This window comes from Pelophylax lessonae (genome assembly GCF_965119305.1).
Source record: "Pelophylax lessonae genome assembly, chromosome: 2".
Taxonomy (NCBI): Eukaryota; Metazoa; Chordata; class Amphibia; order Anura; family Ranidae; genus Pelophylax; species Pelophylax lessonae.
In genome coordinates this window covers 358,201,777-358,221,696 of record NC_138769.1, presented here as the reverse complement: position 1 = coordinate 358,221,696, position 19,920 = coordinate 358,201,777, and the positions used below count along the sequence as shown (strand labels likewise).

General features: G+C 43.4%; 1 protein-coding gene across 2 annotated transcripts in view; it reads right to left on the bottom strand.

Moving 5' to 3' along the window:
- Positions 1-19,920, bottom strand: part of MAN1C1 (mannosidase alpha class 1C member 1) — a 190,435-nt gene that overhangs the window by 154,031 nt on the left and 16,484 nt on the right. For both annotated transcript variants that reach the window (XR_014224989.1, XM_082248373.1), the window contains exon 2: positions 6,697-7,387. Coding sequence is in view for 1 of the 2 variants with exons in the window: in XM_082248373.1 (XP_082104499.1) it covers positions 6,697-7,248 (552 nt within the window). In the remaining variant the exon portion in view is untranslated. The remainder of the gene's footprint in view (positions 1-6,696; positions 7,388-19,920) is intronic.

Here is a 19,920-nt window from a genome sequence, read left to right as displayed (position 1 = left end):
ACTTTACGACAAATGCAAAAGTCCTATTACAACATCTACACCGTACAACTGCCTGATGCGCAGACACTGCCAAATGGATTTTCCATGTTTCCCTTTACTTCTTATAATTGACAAATAGTTTGGCAAATAAAAGGACATTAGTGGTAATGACTGAAATACAGTTTTTGGGCATTTGAATCGGATCTCCAGGCAAACAGTAAATGCACAGTTGAAATGCCTATGTACAGTGCATTAAAAAAGTATTATTTCCCCTTGAAATTTTTCACATTTTGTCATGTTACAAGCAAAAACTTAAATGTATTTTACTGGGATTTTATGTGATAGACCAACACAAAGTGGCACATAATTGTGAAGTGGAAGAAAAATGATAAATGATTTTCAAAATATTTTACAAATAAATATCTGAAAAGTGTGGCGTGCATTTGAATTCAGAAGTCACCTAATTAGTAAATAGAGTCCACCTGTGTATAATTCAATCTCAGTATAAATACAGTTGTTCTGTGAGGCCCTCAGAGGTTTGTCAGAGAACCCTAGTGAACAAACAGCATGATGAAAGCCAAGGAACACACCAGACAGGTCAGGGATAAAATTGTGGAAAAGTTTAAAGCAGGGTTAGGTTATAAAAAAAATATCCCAAGCTTTGAACATCTCACGGAGCACTGTTCAATCCATCATCCGAAAATAAAAAGTGTATGGCACAACTGCAAACCTACAAAGACATGGCCTTCCACTTAAACTGACAGGCCATGCAAGGAGAGCAATAATCCGAGAAGCAGCCAAGAGGCCCATGGTAACTCTGGAGGAACTGCAGAGATCCACAGCTCAGGTGGGAGAATCTGTCCACAGGATAACTATTAGTCATGCACCCCACAAATCTGGCCTTTATGGCATTGTTGAAAGAAGGTTCTCTGGTCAGATGAGACCAAAATTAAACTTTTGGCCTAAAAGCATAATCCTATGTGTGGCGGAAAACTAACACTGCAAACACCGTGAAACATGGGGGTGGCATCATTATGTTGTGGGGATGCTTTTCTTCAGCAGGGACAGGCAAGCTGGTCAGAGTTGATGGGAAGAGGGATGGAGCCAAATATAGGGCAATCTTAGAAGAAAACCTGTTAGAGCCTGCAAAAGACTTGGGACTGGGGCAGAGGTTTACCTTCCATTAGGACAACGACCCTAAACATACAGCCAGAGCTACAATAAAATGGTTTAGATAAAGAGTTGGCAACCTATGCCCGTGGGCTGCAACCGGCCCGCCACTGCTAAATGTCCAGACCCATCAGTGCCCGCGATGAATTCACATGCACCTAGCCCGTGGAGATTTTTGCGACTCTCCTCTTCATTGGACAGTGGCTGGTATCACAGGGCTGGATAGGGGGGGGGGGGACTTCTGGAGTTACCTTTTCACATTAAACAGCAGTTGATTGGTTGCCAGGCGATCCTAGCAACCAATCACCAGCCTGTTAATGTGAACAGTTAACTTTAGATGTTCCCGCCCTCATCCAGCCCTGTGATACCGGCTGATCTCTGCTCTGCTGTACACTTGTGTAATGGAGGAGAGTTCTACCTACAAAAGTGTGTGTATGTGTGTGTGTGGAGTGGGTGGGGTGCAGGGGGGCAGAGGATGCTATGGGGGTATACACAGGACACTACAGTGGGGGGGGGCGTGCAGGGGATAGAGGACACTGATTTGGCGAGCACAGGAAACTGCAATGGGGGGAGGGGGCACAGGACACTATTGGAGTGATGTGAAGGGGACCAGAGAACACTGCTTTAGGGGTACAGAGGACACTGCAATGGGGGGACCCTATTAGGGACCCCATCACCCTAAGGCACAGGGACCCCTTCTCCCCTGGGGACAGGACCCCATCTTCCCTGGGGACAGGGACCACTTCTCACCTGGGGACAAGGCCCCTATCATCCCTGGGGACAGGGACCCCTTCTTATCTGGGGACAGGGACCCCTTCTCTCCTGGGGACAGGGACCCCTTCTTATCTGGGGACAGGGACCCCTTCTCTCCTGGGGACAGGGACCCCTTTTTATCTGGGGACAGGGACCCCTTCTCTCCTGGGGACAGGGACCCCTTCTCACCTGGGGACAGGAACCCTTTCTCACCTGGGGACAAGGACCCCTTCTCACCTGGGGACAAGGACCCCTTCTCACCTTGGGACAGGGGCCCTTTGTCTCTTGGGGACAGGGACCCCATCTCCCCTAAGGGCAGGAACTCCATTTTCCCTAGGGACAGGAACCCCACCCAGGGCTGTCTTTTCCATTGGGCATACCCGGCGGTTGCCCGGGGGCCCCACTTGCCAAGGGGCCCCACATGGATCGATGGATTGGTGGCATGTGATGTCCCACTCCCTGGTGGTCTAGGGCCCCCCCCCCCCCGTTCCGTTGTCCGCCGGGCGTCCGGCCCCCCCCCTTGTTGCTTCTGCTTCTTCTTCTTCCTCTCCGGTCCGGAGTCCGGCGGCGGCCGTGGGTGGCTCGAGTCTGCCCTGCACACACTGGTTGCTAAGGCCAGCCCGCTTGGCATCTAGCAACCAGTGACGTGAGCAGCAGAGCAGACCCAGGATGCACAGCGCCGCCGCCGCAGCGGAGGACTCGGAGGAGGATCCTCCTCCTCGTCGGCTCTCCTCCTCACTCTCCTCTCCTCCGTCCGTCCTAGAAGAAGACTGGCTCCGCCTCCGCCGGCCTCCTCCCACCTCCTCCCATGCCATGTGCAGCCGTGTAGTAAGTCTGCCAGTTTTTTTTAACTCATTCTCAATCAATGGCATGTGATGTGAAGTGATAATGATGATGGCATGGCATTGTATGATGATGGGGATCTAATCGATGTGGCAGTCAGTGAGTGACACAAGAGACAGTCAGACAACTACTACTACCTGTCCTGGCTGGAGGAGGATATACTACCTACTATATATTGGTCCCTGGCCTATATGTATATAGTAAGGTATATATTATCCTCCAGGTAGTAGTTGTACTACAGTTGTAGTATAGTGTTCCCTGTAATGTGTATATAGTCTATATAGTCTATATACATATTACAGGGAACACTATATACATCAAGAGAGTACAACTACTACCTGGAGTATATACCTTACTATATACATATTACAGGGACCAATATGTACTACAAGACAAGAGACAACTACCTGGAGTATATTATATACCTTAATAACTATATACATATTACATGGAACACTATATACTACAAGAGACTCTTGTAGTATATATTGGTCCCTGTAATGTATACAGTAAGGTATATACTCCAGGTAGTTGTACTCTCTTGTAGTATATATTGGTCCCTGTAATATGTATATAGTAAGGTATATCCTCCAGGTAGTTGTACTCTCTTGTAGTATATAGTGTTCCCTGTAATGTGTATATAGTCTATATACACATTACAGTCGCCCTCTTCCTCCAGGCACCCCTCCCATTGGCCGCCTGCTATCGCTGCTCCACAGGGGGCCCCAGTGCACTGCATTGCCCAGGGGCCTATAAGGCTCTTAAGATGGCACTGACCCCACCTCCAGACCATGCTGTCTGGCAGGGCTGGTGTCAGCCACCCTTGGGTGCCAGGATGGCGGAGGGGGCAGTAAAATCCGAATCCCCAGCCACATGCTCCCTCAGGATGAACTGGCTTTGCATTAGTGAAGCACCTTAAAGTGAGTTAAACCTGTACTGTTAATATTACTATGTTAGTATTATTATCTTCATTTATTAGCAGGTGAATGCGGCCCTCCATGCATTCACATACATTAAATCCAGCTCTTAAATGAAAAAAGGTTGCTGACCCCTGGTTTAGAGCAAAGCATATTCATGTGTTAGAATGGCCCAAAGTCAATGACCCAATGGCTCAAAGTCCAGACCTAAATCCAATTGAGAATCTGTAGCAAGACTTGAAAATTGCTGTTTACAGATGCTCTTCATCCAATCTGACAGAGCTTGAGCTATTTTGCAAAGAAGCATGGGCAAAACTTTCACTCTCTAGATCTGCAAAGCTAGTAGAGATATTACCCAAAAAGTCTTGCAGCGGATATTGCAGCGAAAGGTGGTTCTACAAAGTATTGACTTACAATACAAACGCATGCCATACTTTTCATTTTTTAAAAAGTTTGAAAACCGTTTATCAATTTCCTTCTACTTCACAATTATGTGCCCCTTTGTGTTGATCTATCATATAAAATCCTAATAAAATACAGTTACGTTTTTGGTTGTAACATGACAAAATGTAGAAATTCTTAGGGTATGAATACTTTTACAAGGCACAGTATGAAGGGTCACCTACCAACAGTGAGTTCAGCCAGTTTTGTGATCTAGGTACACCTCCAGACACTGTAACCAGATCCATAACTTCCAGTGCAGTGCTATACAATGCAGCTTAAAAAAGAACCTGCCATCAGACTTCCGCTTGGACAATGAGGGAACAGCTGTATATGGATAAGATTAACCCTGTGCTCCCCCTTCTGTAACCATGTGTGCAGCACTAGGCTGACAAGCACAGTGCTAGGCAACAGATCCCAGGTTTATTCACAGTGCTGAACTCCCATGCCCATGCCTAATAGGGAATGTAAAATAAAGTCTAGGTTATTTAGAAATACAAAAAAAAAAAAAAGACTTTTATTAAAAAATAAAAATTTCAATTATGTTTTGATTAATATCTGTCTGGTAATTTTATTAAATTAATAAAGGTATTTAACACAGTATTAAGCACTACAGTGATCTACTGGTAGCCATGAGGTAAGAATTATGGTAGAGCAACCATTGCAAATAATGGGTACTGCTGTCTTTATCAATTGATTAATCTGTAACTAAATATATGGCAATTGTTCATCCATGTACTATATGTCATTAATTACCTTTTTACAGTTCATTTATCAACACATCTATTGACCTTGAAAGATATATAGTGTGTGTACGTAATGGTCTGCAAGATTATGTTTAGCAATATGTTTTTGGGGAGTAAAAATTATTTTCTAATTTGGAGTGATAGAGTGAGACATTTTGGAGTGTGGTTGTGAGAATGTGTGCCCATTCTTCTAAAAGAACATAATGATGTTGGACTAGAAGACCTGGCTCACAATTAGCATTTCAGTTTATTTCAAAAAGTGTTTAATAGGATTGAGGTTAGGGCTCTGTACCGGCTACTCAAGTTCCTTCATACAAAATTCATCAAGCCATGGGGTTGATTTACTAAAGGCAAATAGGATGTTCACTTTGCAAGGGAACTTTCTCTTTACAATGGAAATTTTACTGAGCTTAGTGAATTTGGTGCAAAGAACACAGAATCACATGCAAGGAAAATAAAATGTATTTTTGTTTGCATGTGATTTGATGATGGAAGTCACCAGAGCTTTATCTTATTTACTAAATTGATTAAAATCCCCTTGCAAAGTGAAACAGCCTTTTTGATATTTCAGTAAATCAAGCCCCATGTCTTTATGGACCTGGCTTTGTGGACAGGAGGCACAATAATACAGTAATAAAAAAGGTAATTTCCTCAAACTTTCACCACGATTATCTAAAATTTCTTTTTATGTTGATGCATTGACAGTTCCCTCCACTAGAAACACCCAAAGCAATAATTTAGAGCAGTATCCATATACTTTTGCCAATATAATTTCTGCCTGCCACTAAACTGTTAAGCCCCATACACACGTAGCGATCGTCGGCCGAACGATCGGCCGTCTTTTGTCCAGGGCTGTCCTGTCAGTTGAAAACTGCAAAAGACTGCACACGAATTTTGTCGGCCAACAACAGCCGACTGCAGAAGTGATGTCATGTGATGTTTAACTTTCCGTGTGTTTTTTCTTTTCTGAGCATGCCCAGTCTTGCAAATCGGCTGTCTGTCGGCCGAATTCTGTACTGACTGGCGAACAATCGGCCGTTCTGGTGATGGCCAACAAAAATTTTAAAGTCTGCACAACAGATTCTGTTCGGCCGAAAATGCGCTGTCGGCTGTCGGAAGCATCATACTAACAAAGCCTACAATCGGCCGATCGGTCGGCGGCCGAATATTTGCGGCCGACAATCGGTACGTGTGTACGGGGCTTTAATGTAATAACAATCTCCCAGTTCCTTCCCAGCTGCTAGAACCACTATGATAGGATTCTTAAAGAGATTGTAAACCCTACCTATAGACTTTTGCCTATAGGTAAGCCTATAATAAGGCCTACCTCTAGGTACTGTAAATATCTCCTAAACTTGCACCGTTTAGGAGATATTTACTTTTCATGCAGCCCATGACATCATCGGCGTGCACTCTGAAGGAACGGCCACTCGTGCCGTTCCTTCAGAGCCATGAACGGCGGCTCTCGCGTAATGCATACTAGCTCATTATGCCTTTGTCTTAAGGTTTTTCTTTTTTTCAATTTTTTTTTCTGAGGTTTACAACCTATTTAAGCACTCCACTGCATTTTAGTAAACTGCATTTTTCTGCGAGTGTTACCCCTTTGCAACAGAAACTTTGATACTGAGCAAGGATTTGTTTTTACTGATGGACACCCCTGCAAAAATTAGGATTGCAAATGTGTAATTCAGCTAATCAGCAAGAACCATAAACCATAAAAAACAGACCCTATCACACAGTTACAAATGATGGTAGAAACTTTGGCATACAGCAAAAATAAATAAAATGATGAAATAGCAAGTTCTATAATTCTTTATCATATACAGTGACAACAATGCAAACGTTACCTCTTTTATTTTATTTCTTCTTTCCTGTGTTTCTGAGTCTTTCTGTTTGTGATGATTTCCAAGTGGCGGATATTTAAGAGATTTTTTGAAAGCGTTATAATCAAATATAAATTCGACTTGGTTCCTTTGAGCTGGAGATATTTCATTGTCTTTATTTTTGGCTTTGGCAGCTACGATATGCTCTCTGTTCAGTGAATTGTCCTCTTTGAGTGTTTCGTAGTTGTGAGCAAGAAATCCCAATGGTTTCATGTTCACATCAAACTCATCTTTGGATCTCCACTTTTCCTGATTTGTATTCCGAATCAGAGACTTTTGATCGTCTACAGTTTTTTTGTTCATTTTCTTATTAGCATAGCTGGGTATTCGTTCACCACTCTGGCTCTGGGTACCTGATAAAAATATCCTTTTAAACTTTGATGTGTCTGGTAAGAGGAACAATGTCCCGAAACAAAGTGTGATAAATCCTGATAAAAATAATAAGAATACAAATTTCTGAGAAAGACGAAGTCCAAATCCAGCTGGAAATATCCCAGAAATCTTTCTCAAGAACATGGTTTTAATTTGAATGTAATTAATTGTACTTCGGTGACAAATGTTCGTTCTGTAATTGCATAGACATCTTATTTTGTCTTTAAATCTCTATTAAATGGTTCAGTAGTGTTGAGTCATGAAGCAGCTAGCAAATTCCCACCTGTTTAAATAAAATAAATCTGGTATTGTTAGAATGAAAGGCCATTTCAGATATCAGTTTTAACACACAACAAAATATAAATGCAACAATAAAATTACGAGGGAAATCTTGAGTTATTAAAGTCTGATTTGTGGCCTATACTCATAAAACAACAGATGGATTGTAATCAATATTTGGCCTTTGTTTCTTTATAGCTTATTCATATCTATGTTGTGTGTCACTCCTCAGCAGAGAAGCATGGAATGGGCCCCACTTTCAGCACATATATCATTATGAAATATCCTATAAACAGTCTCACACTCCGGGCCGCTGATAGGGGGGACCACCAGCCCTCTTGTAGGGGGCCCGAGCAAACAGGGGGGCCCACACAGAGAGGGAGGGATTAGTGATGGACAACAAATACAGAAATCTTCCTCCAGCACCTGAATCTTATCTGTCCTTCTCCCTGCTATCAGCTTTTATCTGTTGAGAAAGAGACAGTTGTCCCTCACTAATCCCCCCTCCCTTGTGTGGGCCCCCCTCCCAGCACTTATCTCTACTCAGGAGTTTATTTGTAAATTGTAACTTTGTTTCTCTCTCTCTGACTCTCTGATCACTGAGCCTCTATATTGTTCTCATCTCATCTTCTTTTTTATTTAACATAGTTTTTTTTTTTTTTTTTAGATTTAGCAGGAATTATGCGAGTTATGTTATATTTGTGTCTGATAATAGTGATTTTGTTGTAATTTTAGCTAAATATATCTTGGGGGGGGGCCCTGCCAGGTAGTCTGTACAGGGCCCCGCGATTTCTAACAGCAGCCCTGCTCACACCTATGTAAAAACCATAGGCAGCCTGCAAAACTCTTTCACAATTTCTATGCCTGCTGACAATATGTAGTTTAGTAATAATCTTCAAATTATGTCATATCTTTGGCTATGGTAGAAAGATGAAGTTATGGAAATCAGAATCACTTAGTTCAAATGGGAATCATAAGTTGGTGTGTTGTCTGAAGTAAAGCTATTAACTAGGAAGCTCTTCAAATGACAGGGGCCATAAACTGGGCTTTTGTCTCAAAGAGGTTGAAGATATCAGGAGGCAATCAACAGGCGGCTTGTGTCCAAAAAAAAAATCTACTTTAACTTTAAGAAACCACCTTTATTAAATTTAGGAAACAGCCAACATGTTCTAAAGGGTTCCAAGGGGCCTCTTTTAACAGGGACTCCTGAAATGCTGGATGATTTTGGACAGTGCAGTTACAGTAGTCCTGAACAGTACTGTTGCAGCATCCATTACGTTATCTACTCTAAGTCTAATATAACTACACTGTCCATATTATAAACCTTCAAGCATTTTATAAACCCTGATAAAGGGGTCCCTTGGAACCACGAAGAGGCATTGTTTTTTTTCCTAAATACAATATTTAAAAAATACATTTTTTTAAGCACAAACAATCAGTCTAGTACTTTTTCCAAATATAATGGTAATGACCTCATAGCGGCAAGACCAAAGTAGTATTTCAGTTTTAGGCAGATAACAATTGGTTAAAAGCTCTACTGGCTGTTAATTATTAACATTATCTAAATGAGAATTAGATGCATCAAGAGGGTGTAAAAAATAATGACGATAAAAGAACCACAAGAGAAAGCCAAGAAGTCAAAGCTAATTGTATGACATCCAAATAAACATTCATCATAGATGTAATTGCTGAATTTTTAATTGCTCCCTACCACAGAGAATAGTTATCATTTAATTAAAGGTATGGGCAGAACTACGTTTGAGTGATTAAATCCTAGTGAAATACATACTTTGTTAGGATCAGCAAAAACACATTCCTAGAATTTTTTTTACTAAAAAAGAAGCAGGGAGTGTCAGTTACAGTTTGCCAAAGAGTTTGCTAATGAGGAAACGGCTAGAAAAAAAACAATGTTTTGAAAGAAACCTTTACTGATAGAAATATGTAAGCTTGTGGTGCTAATCACCTTCTGAAAATGCTTGTTGCCTGCATGTAGCGCTGATCAAATATCTTCAATACTTTATCATTTAGGCATTCAAATAAGTGTGGCTCTCACTCACCATAATTGGGATATATATATATATATATATATATTTGGGTATCCTGTGTTCTAACCTTCTGCACAAGATTTTGAGCTAAAAAAAAAACCTAGAGTGACTGGAGCTTGATTGTCACTACTGGCCATTCATTGTTGTTTGGTGCAGCTACAGGGTAAGTCACCATTAGAATGGCCAGTAGTGACAATCAAGCTCCAGTCACTCTAGGTTTTTTTAGCTCAAAATCTTGTGCAGAAGGTTAGAACACAGGATACCCAAAACATATATATATATATATATATATATATATATATATATATATATATATATATATATCCCAGGCCTTCTTGAAGCAGCAAACTTATTGTGGCCCTTTAAGAGCAGCCTTCTACTAACAGCAAAGTTGATCGTGTATCAATAAATAATTAGCATCCTAATAATTCATTAGCAACCACCAAAAATATATATTGACCCTCTGACCCTATATAGGAGCACAGTCACTGGTATCTTGAATAACTGAGCAACAGAAATCCCCATGCAATATCCTTTGTCAGCACAGCTTCTCTCAAGATCTTCAAGACACCAGAAAGTTAAGCCTCGTACACACGCACCGAATTTCTGCCGACCGGTCGTCCGTCTTTTGTCCAGTGGTGTCTGTTGGTTGGAATGTGCTCTAGACTGCACACGAATTTTCCTGCACGACAGAATTCTACTTCAGAAGTGATGTCATGTGTTGGATTGCTTTCTTTGTGTTCTTTCATCTCTGAGCATGCCCAGTCTTGCTCATAAGATTTTTCCCCATCGAAATCTGTACTAATGAGACGAAAAATCGGACGTGTTTTGACGGTCGACAAAAATTATATAGCCTGCACACCAGGATTATTTCGGCCGAAAAGTCGGAGTCGGTTGTTGGAAGCACCATACTAACAAGCCGAAAATCGGCAGATCGGTCGTCGGACGGAATTTCCCGGCCAAATTTCTACTCGCGTGTACGGGGCTTTAGAGATCAGAAATCCTAATATGCATTCTTCTTCCAGATCAGTACTGCCTGTAGTTTCATACAGGATTGCCAAAGGGACCAGATATATATACATCCTGCCAACCTAGGCCAACTGTCTTGTGCCGCTTTCCTTCTACCACACTGAGTGCTAAACTTAGTAGCTATTTAACTGAAGTTGGGGGCAGAGAACTTAAAGACAGTTTATTAGTACACCTGAAATAGTGCCGATCTAGTACCTTTTATTTGCATGGAATTAGGCTCATGTCTACATAACGTTGGGTGTCTGTATGGAGCTCCCTGGCAGCACTGTCTTCCTGGGCAACAGCCATACAGAAATAAGACCTTGATTGCCAATATATGCCTATTATAGGTAAGCTGCTACCCTGGCATGGCCTGGTGGCCACAACACATCACCTGCATTGCCACTATTTTTGACACTGTAATTTTGCAACTTTCCTAAAAAGAAATTAATTTTAATAATGTCCAGAATTGTGCAACTTTACCAGTGGTTTAACAGAATGGTTAATTGGCCGAATGATCAGACAGAGAGTAACCGAAACCTCAACTTCACTAAACAGGTGCAGAGATAGAAGCAATAATGCAAAATAGGTTCCATAAGGCAAAAATATGCATTGATGGAAGAATAATGAAATCTGCACAAACATGGATGCCTCACAGCAATGTCTCTGTGACTCAATCAGGGATACATATGGCTGCATAGCAAAGACTCTAAAGAACTATATAGCAACAGTGAGTCAAATTGACAATTACTAATCCAGTAAAATAGTACTCATATACAGTGTCCCTCACAGAGATATCCAGGCAGTTGAAGGGATTCAAGGGCAAAAGACAATAACCGCCCCGCTGAAACTGGAGTATTTTGGTAGCAATTGAAAGGGGTCCCCCTGCAGTAGGTCTGTCTCTTTTGGAAAAGTTGCCTGCTGTTAGGCTCTGGCCTGGCAGCTTGCACACCAGCACTGACAGTGGAGAATCTCTTCCCCCGCTACAGATCATTTGCCAGCTAATTCTGTCTCATTAGGTGTAGCCTATCTGAGCTGCTGAGGGAGTAATGAAGAAAAACTTTTCTTAATTACTCCTTTCTTCTGAGCATGATGAGTAAATGGGCAATCCAGTGGAAAGTGTTGGCTTTGAGCATACTCTTCCTATAGCTTGTGGAAAGCTTGATGATAAGGTTCATGTTTTATGACTAATGTACAACCTTTCGCATTTGGTACTAATTAAAAAACATATTACAGTGAATGATAATCACTACATAGAGACCTGTTAAGGCAGAGCAGGTTGTAATGACAATGTGCAAAATGGAGTAACTCCAAGCAACCGATCCCTGCTCAGTGTATTGGAATTAGGTAAATAAATGATGCCTTCTGATTATTTGTCATGGGCTTCTCTATTTTGTGCATTGTCAGTGTTTCTCATACCACTTTAATGCATAAGTCTGAGATCTTAACAATTTTATTTCTCTATACTGAGAACAAGATGCATTTAATGAACATTTCAAAGTGATCACAAAGGTTATGTTACCATAGGGATCTGCATTTGCTCTGTTTTGTCTTCTGTAGGCTTACAGCACCAGTACAGATTCATAATTAGATTCTGATTTTATCTTCTAAAGATTAGAAAACTGTTAGCATCCCATGTTTCAGTAATGATCCTGTCAGAAGTCTGTGTGCATTAGAAGCTGCAGCAATGACACCCCGTTCACATACCACATAATGGGAACAAGCGTCCCCGCTCGCGATTTTCACATATGTCGTGCATAGGGCAGCCCATTCACTTGAATAAACTGCCCAATGCGCATTTGTCACAGCAAAGTAGCTCAGGAACCAAATTGTGGCCCTGAACCAGGTGCAATTTTGCCATGCGTTTTGCTGTGATTCGTGCGCATTTCTTTGCATGACAGTCGTCGCAAAAATCACACTGCGTTTGGAGTACCATTCAGGATGAATGCCACCCAAATGTGCATCTTGTGTTTACCCTGGTTTGGAATCCGAATTGCCCAAGTTTGAACGGGATCTCATACAGAGCCTGCTCATTTCCTGGCTGGAGGATGTCCAGCGACATCTAGGCTTTTCCTTCCCAGCCTTACTATCCCTGGCCCACCTCTTTCATTTACTGAATTTCATTTTTCTTTAATCATGTAGGCTCTGCATGACATGTGGGCATTACCTAGGGTAATCTGCATGCAAGTGCATCTGTCTAGATTTGTCTAGCAGAAAACACTACTCAAAACTGACATCCACATATTAAAAAGACATTTTGCTATTTGCATAACTACTCCCAGAAGACTGCCTACTGTTTGCATCAAGGTTTTGAGAGGAGTGCTAAGGCAGACTGATGTTTTCAGGAAACTCTGAAAATAATCTTGCTGAACCTTCCTATCAGCCATAGCTGTGCACAGCCTATTGCATTAGGTGTGCACAATGAAGCTCAAACACATTACCGATCACTCACAATGTTCATTCAGAAAGGGAAGAGACTGGTAAATTTTACATATAGCGGACCCTTTTCCACTCATTCTAAAACATCCCCGCAGCAACGCTGGCAGGAGAGGAGAGGAGGGAAGCCAACAGAGCTACGAGGGGCAAGGGGAGGGGAGCCATGGCAGTAGGGGGAATCTGTGCTGCACAGGCTGATTAGGGTGTGCCTGGGCACACCTGGAACACCCTGTGCACACGCCTATGCCACCAGCCATGATCTGCTTTCATTGCAGAGATCCAGAGATGATGTCTTTAGGTCAAAAATATGGTATCTATTTATTTAAGAAAGATTTTATTAAAAATGTTATTAGCATGTTGATGAACAGAGGAGAGAGGGACCAGGGCAGGCAACATATAAGCAGAATAAACTCTTTAAATCAGCCCTCAGACAAAAACAACTCAAAAAAGTAGATTTATGGGGCTATATTTATCTTCAATTCACCCATTCCCCCACATCATTTTTTATTTATTTTTTGCTGCTTGATGCAATTAGTAAGACAACCAGCATCATTCAACCCACTTCCTTTAAACCCAGGTACCATCCCAGCCTGTGACTGGACAGTGAAAGGAGGTGCAGCACGGTGATTAGCTCATCTCTCTATCACTCTGCTTTTTCCTCCTATGAGCATGCTTCTGCACATAACTAATTGATTCCTTGTATTGCTTCTGCCTCCTATAAATCCCATACGGGGACTGAAAGAGGAAAATAACAAGTTACAGTGCTTGTGTTATTATTTTTATATATTTGATAATGCATTGGTGAATATAGAGCAGCATTCATTTGTTTTTCTGTCTGGAGTTCATCTTTATGTGTAGAAGGGTGCATGGACTCTAAAGCCTCGTACACACGCATCGATAGTTGGCCGTGAATTTTCGGCCAACGTCCGATCGGCCGATTTTCGGCTTGTTAGTATGATGCTTTCGACAACCGACTCCGACTTTTCGGCCGAACAAAATCTGGTGTGCAGGCTATAAAATTTTTGTTGGCCGTCAACAGAACGGCCGATTTTCCATCAGTCAGTACAGATTTCGGCAGACAAAAATCAGATGAGCAAGACTGGGCATGCTCAGAGAAGAAAAAACACACGGAAAGTAAACCAGCACATGACATCACTTCTGAAGTTGGTTTTTGTTGGCCGAGAAAATTCGTGTGTAGTCTAGAGCACATTTCAACCAACACAACAACACTTGACAAAAGTCGGACGATCGGTCGGCCGATAATCGTTGCGTGTGTACGAGGCATTAGGCTTTAATATAATTGTAAGCTTACTTTTGTTTCAGGTGGCACAACCTTAGAATCTCTTACTGGGTACTGCTGTAAGAATACTTAAGATACTAACAGTAGACCCTTTCTCAGAAGACATTTCTCCAACAATATTTTTTTACACAAAATGTTGGCGCATAAAGTACCCAGAGGATATACACTCACCGGCCACTTTATTAGGTATACCTGCTCAATTGCTTGGTAACACAAATTGGTAATCAGCCAATCACATGGCAGGTACTCATTGCATTTAGGAACCTAGACGTGGTGAAGAAAAGGTGCTGAAGTTCAAATCGAGCATCGGAATGGCAAAGAAAGGGGATTTAAGTGACTGAACGTGGCATGGTTGTTGGTGTCAGATGGTCTGGTCTGAGTTTTTTAAAAACTCCTGATTTCCTGGGATTTTCACGCACAACCATCTCTAGGGTTTACAGAGAATGGTCCGAAAAAGAGAAAATATCCAGTAAGTGGCAGTTGTGTGGACAAAAATGTCTTGTCGATATCAGAGGAGATTGGGCAGACTGGATCAAGATGATAGAAAGGCAACAGTAACTCAAATAACCACTCGTTACAACCAAGGAATGCAGAATACCATTTCTGAATGCACAACACATTGAACCTTGAAGCAGAAGGGCTACAGCAAGCAGAAGACCACACCGGGTACTACTCCTTTAAGCTAAGAAAAGGGGACTGAGGCTACAATTCGCACAGGCTTACCAAAATTTGACAACAGAAGGCTAGAAAAATGTTGCCTGGTCTGATGAGTCACGATTTCAGCTGCGACATTCAGAGGGTTGGGTCAGAATTTGTTGTAAACAACATGAAAGCATAGATCCATCCTGCCTTGTATCAACGGTTCATGCTGGTGGTGGGGGTGTAATAGTGTGAGGGATATTTTCTTGGCACACTTTGGGCCCCTTAGTACCAATTGAGAATTGCTTAACCACCACAGCCTACTATTTTGCTGACCATTACCATCTCTTTATGACTAGTGAACCGATCTTCTAATGGCTACTTCCAGCAGGATAACGGACCAGGTCACAAAGCTCAAATCATCACAAACTGGTTTCCTGAACATGACAATGAGTTCACTGTACTCCAATGGCCTCCACAGTCACCGGATCTCAATCCAATAGAGCACCTTTGAGATGTGGTGGAACGAGAGATTCGCATCAACAAATCTGCAGCAACTATGTGTTGCTATCATGTCAATATGGACCAAAATACCTGAGGAATGTTTCCAACACCTTGTTGAATCTGTTCCACAAAGAATGAAGGCAGTTCTGAAGGCAAAAGGGGGTCCAACCCGGTACTAGCAAGGTGTACCTAATAATGTGGCCTGTGAGTGTATTTTCATACGTAGTTCTGTAAGAGTAGTTCTCACAATAGGTGTTAGGAGGGAAGAGGGAGCATTTTAAAACTAGTTAGGTAAAGCCCAGAATTCTACTTTAAGAATTATAGATATAATTTCAGATATCCAAGGTTAGGATGGAAGGTTCAGTCGTACAACAGTCACAAAAGGATCAATTTATGTAGTTTTCAAATAACTGCATTTGATTTTAATGTGTTAATGAGTATGATTTGTATGAAGGATTTCTTCTTTTATTTTACAGTGAGGTTGTACTTTCAGCTTTATTTTAGGAAACATCATTCTGCGGCTGACAGATAAGATAACCTAATTTCTTATTTGCTCCCTTTGCTCTATAATACAGTCCTGGTCATAATGAAAGAGCAAAAGGCAACAATGAATGCGTAGTGCTGTAATTGATAGGCAAGCAAGAAGGAAAAGTATTTATTACATTTCTATGAGGAGCTTATTGCCACGGGGGTGATTTACTAAATGAAAAATGAATCATTTGTTTCATTTGTCGCCCTTACATCAGCGACCCTCACAGAGACCCCCCCACAGAGCCCCCTCTTACACCAGAGACCCTCACAGAGCCCCCCTTACATCAGAGACCCTCACAGAACCCCCCTTACATCAGAGACCCACCCACAGAGTCCCCCTTACATCAGAGACCCCCACAGCCCCCCTTACCTAAGAGACCCCCCACAGAGCCCCCCTTACATCAGAGACCCCCACAGAGTCCCCCTTACATCAGAGCCCCCCCCCACAGAGCTCCCCTTACATCAGAGAACCCCACAGAGCCCCCCTTACATCAGAGACCCTCAGAGCCCCCCTTACATCAGAGACCCCCCACAGAGCCCCCTTACATCAGAGACCCCCAACAGACCTCCCTTACATCAGAGACCCCCCCCCCACAGAGCCCCCCTTACATCAGAGACCCTCACAGAGCCCCACCTTACATCAGAGATCCCCCACAGAGCCCTCCTTACTTTAGAGACCCTCAGAGCCCCCCTTACATCAGAGACCCCCACAGAGTCCCCCTTACATCAGAGACCCTCAGAGCCCCCCCTTACATCAGAGACTCCCCTTTACATCATAGACCCCCCACAGACTCCCCTTACATCAGAGACCCTCACAGAGCCCCCCTTGCATCAGAGACCCCCCTGCATCAGAGACCCCCCCACAGAGACCCCCCTTATATCAGAGACCCCCACAGAGTCCCTCTTACATCAGAGATCCTCAGAGCCCCCCCTTACATCAGAGAGCCCCCTTTACATCAGAGATCCCCACAGACCCCCCCCTTACATCAGAGACCCCCCCACAGAGCCTTCTTTACATCAGAGACCCCCCACAGACCCCCCTTACATCAGAGACCCCCCCACAGAGCCTCCTTTACATCAGAGACCCCCCCACAGACCCCCCTTACATTAGAGACCCCCCCCAGACCCCCCTTACATTAGAGACCCCTCCACAGACCCCCCTTACATTAGAGACCCCCCCCACAGACCCCCCTTACATCAGAGCCCCTCACAGACCCCCCTTACATCAGAGACTCCCCCACAGACCCCCCTTACATCAAATACACCCCCCCACAGACCCCCCTTCCATCAGAGCCCCCCCCAACAGACCCCCCTTACATCAGAGCCGGCCACAGACCCCCCCCCCTTCCATTTGTTACATACTGGAGCAGGAGAGAGGGTGAGCTTACTTAGGCTGGCCATACATGTTCAACTTTTGTTGTACACTTTCTGTTAGATTTACCAAAAACCACATAATATGAGGTCAAAGCTAAACAACACTTTCACTTGTATCTAATTAGGCAGGCCTCTGTACTACATAGTTGAAGGTAAATTTCAAGAAAATTGATAAGAAAATTGTATCGTGTATGACCAGCCTTACCCCAGGATGAAGGCTCAGGTTGTCTGCAGCTTTTCTTCTGTGTTTAACTTCCCGCCCACACATCCCGGAGAGTTTGGGTGGGCCAGACCTAGGAGGAGAGGGGCAGGAGGAGGAGGAGAAGGGGCAGGAGGACGATCTCTCTCTCTCTCTCTTTCTCCTCTCGCGTCCCTGAGCCCTGCAGTCCGGACTCGGAACTCGGAGACACAGGTACAGCCGCAGCCTGTGTTAACCCTGTCCAGACTTACCTCCCGCTGTGCGGCCTCATCATTTGCGAGCTGTGATGGCCGCATGGCGTCCCTTTTGCCCATGGGTCCTTTCACACGAATGATCCGATCAGATCCGCCTGTGAGTTTTATAGGGGGATCTGATCAGAGGCTCCATGAATCCCTATGGGGCAGCGAATGTCAGCGGAGACATGTCCGCTGACACCCGCTGTTATCCGCTTCCGATCCTATCCGGGAATTCCGGACGGATGGAAACCCTATTTTCCATCCGTCCAGGGGATCGGATCGGATGAGAGCGGACAGGCGGTCCGGTCTCATCCAATTCCCCCATGGAGAGCAGCGGGACTCTGACACCTCCCTCTCTGCACACAGAGCGGAGACTGAGCTGTCACCCACCTGTTCAGCGGGGATCGGCGGATCGATCCCCACTGAGCAGAGAACAGTCCGCAATGGAATGTGGGCCGCGTGAAAGGAGCCTTTGTTTTCTTTCCACCTGGTGATTTGGTCAATAAAAACACCTCCCGTATTAGAGTGCCTCCACTTTGGATGAATAAGCACAGGGGCACAACAGACAGCAGCATTGTTAATCTGGGGGGAAGGGAGTGTTAGAGGTACCTGCAGATTTAAATACACTAAGAAACTGCAGCCAAACTCGTGCTAAGGCTATAAAAGATAAAGGATAGGGATAAAAGATTTACATAAATAAATAAATAAATAAATAAAAGCTGACCATTGTAAGCACCCCTGTCAGTGGTAAATGTTTTTTCTCAAAATCGAACTGCTACATCTGCACAACAACTTGTTCTGTTGAAAAACAATAGACTTACTGGCAGGATCACCAGGTGAAAATAAAAGAAAAAAAGCCTAAAAGAGGAAATGAATGCAGCTATCACATCTAATGACTGGTAAGTTGAAGGATAATAAATGTTTGAAAAAATAAAAATAAATGTTTGATTTTGGATTTAATACCGCTTTAATAAGTGTGCTAGGCTCATTGAAATTGTGATTTTTAAAACAAAGGAGAAGCTGTCCTTTAGAGTAATGTTCAGCAAAGTACAAATGGCATCTTTCTACTTGGAAAGACATGCAAAAAATCATTTACTCGTATGTAATTGTTTATAGGCACAGATGGAGATCCATCACAGTAATTATTGGCATGCCTTTTCTCTTGATCCAGGTTACCAGCAGCAACCCTAGACAGACTTGTTTATTGTCTGCGGCATGATTTGCTAATTAACAAAGCTAGCATTCAGTCACCCAATCATCCTTAAGAGCAGGCTGAAATGTAAGTGAACCTATTAAGAGCGTGCATCCAGCTGCCACCGCTCATCAAGTAAAATCAATACAAGAAAACACCAATTACAATCATTGATTAGCGCCAATAAATAGCACACACTTAAAGGACAGGAGATAATTTTTTGCTTTATATTCCTTTTCTCATTACTTGAATTAGGTAATTATCAAAAATGTTATTACTTTCTCAGCACCCCGGCTTCCCCCTCTGCTCCCCACAAATCCCCTATCTTTCCACACCACCTACGTGCAGGGAGCTACGCAGTCAACACCTGGCAATGTGGCTGCTTGGGAGGGGAGCGGAGCCTATTGACCCAGAATCCTGATGCTAAACATTAGACTACCTGGATCACGAGATCACACTCTGGCTCAGGTATATCTGAGCCATGACTAAGGCCTGACAGCCGAAACATGTTGGAGGTTTTACAGCGTGTACATGCGTTTTCAGTAAAGATTATTTTTGGTTGCTATCCCGAGTGCCAACCATCCTTCCTGTGATCCATGGTGTATAGAGGTGTCAGCAGCCCCAGAGTCTGAGCACTGGCCAGAGCTGTTATCCATGAAGGTGGAAGCGCCCATACACCTGTTTCCTTCCCCCAGATGCCAGGGTGTGGCAGGCACAGTGCACTCTTCTTCCCATGCTGTGCCCCACTGGAAAACAAAGAGCTCAACCCCAACTGCACGCCTGATACAGTAACGTGGGAGGGGGTGGAGCCTGTTACCCCAGCAACCTGATGCTAATTATCAGATTACCTGGTTCGCGTTTTGACCTGAGCTGGGAAAAACTGCCCCAGTATTTTCCTTGCTGCCAGTCCCCTGGATGCACCATGTGCCTATGAGGATCCCAGACTTAGGTTATGCCTCCAAGAGCTTTCTCTGCCTCAGATTGTCCATGCCACCTCTCTGTTTGTGACTTCCTCAGTTCCTAACTCATAACCAGAGTGCTCAGTACTTTGGTGTGCCATATTACCGTCTTGA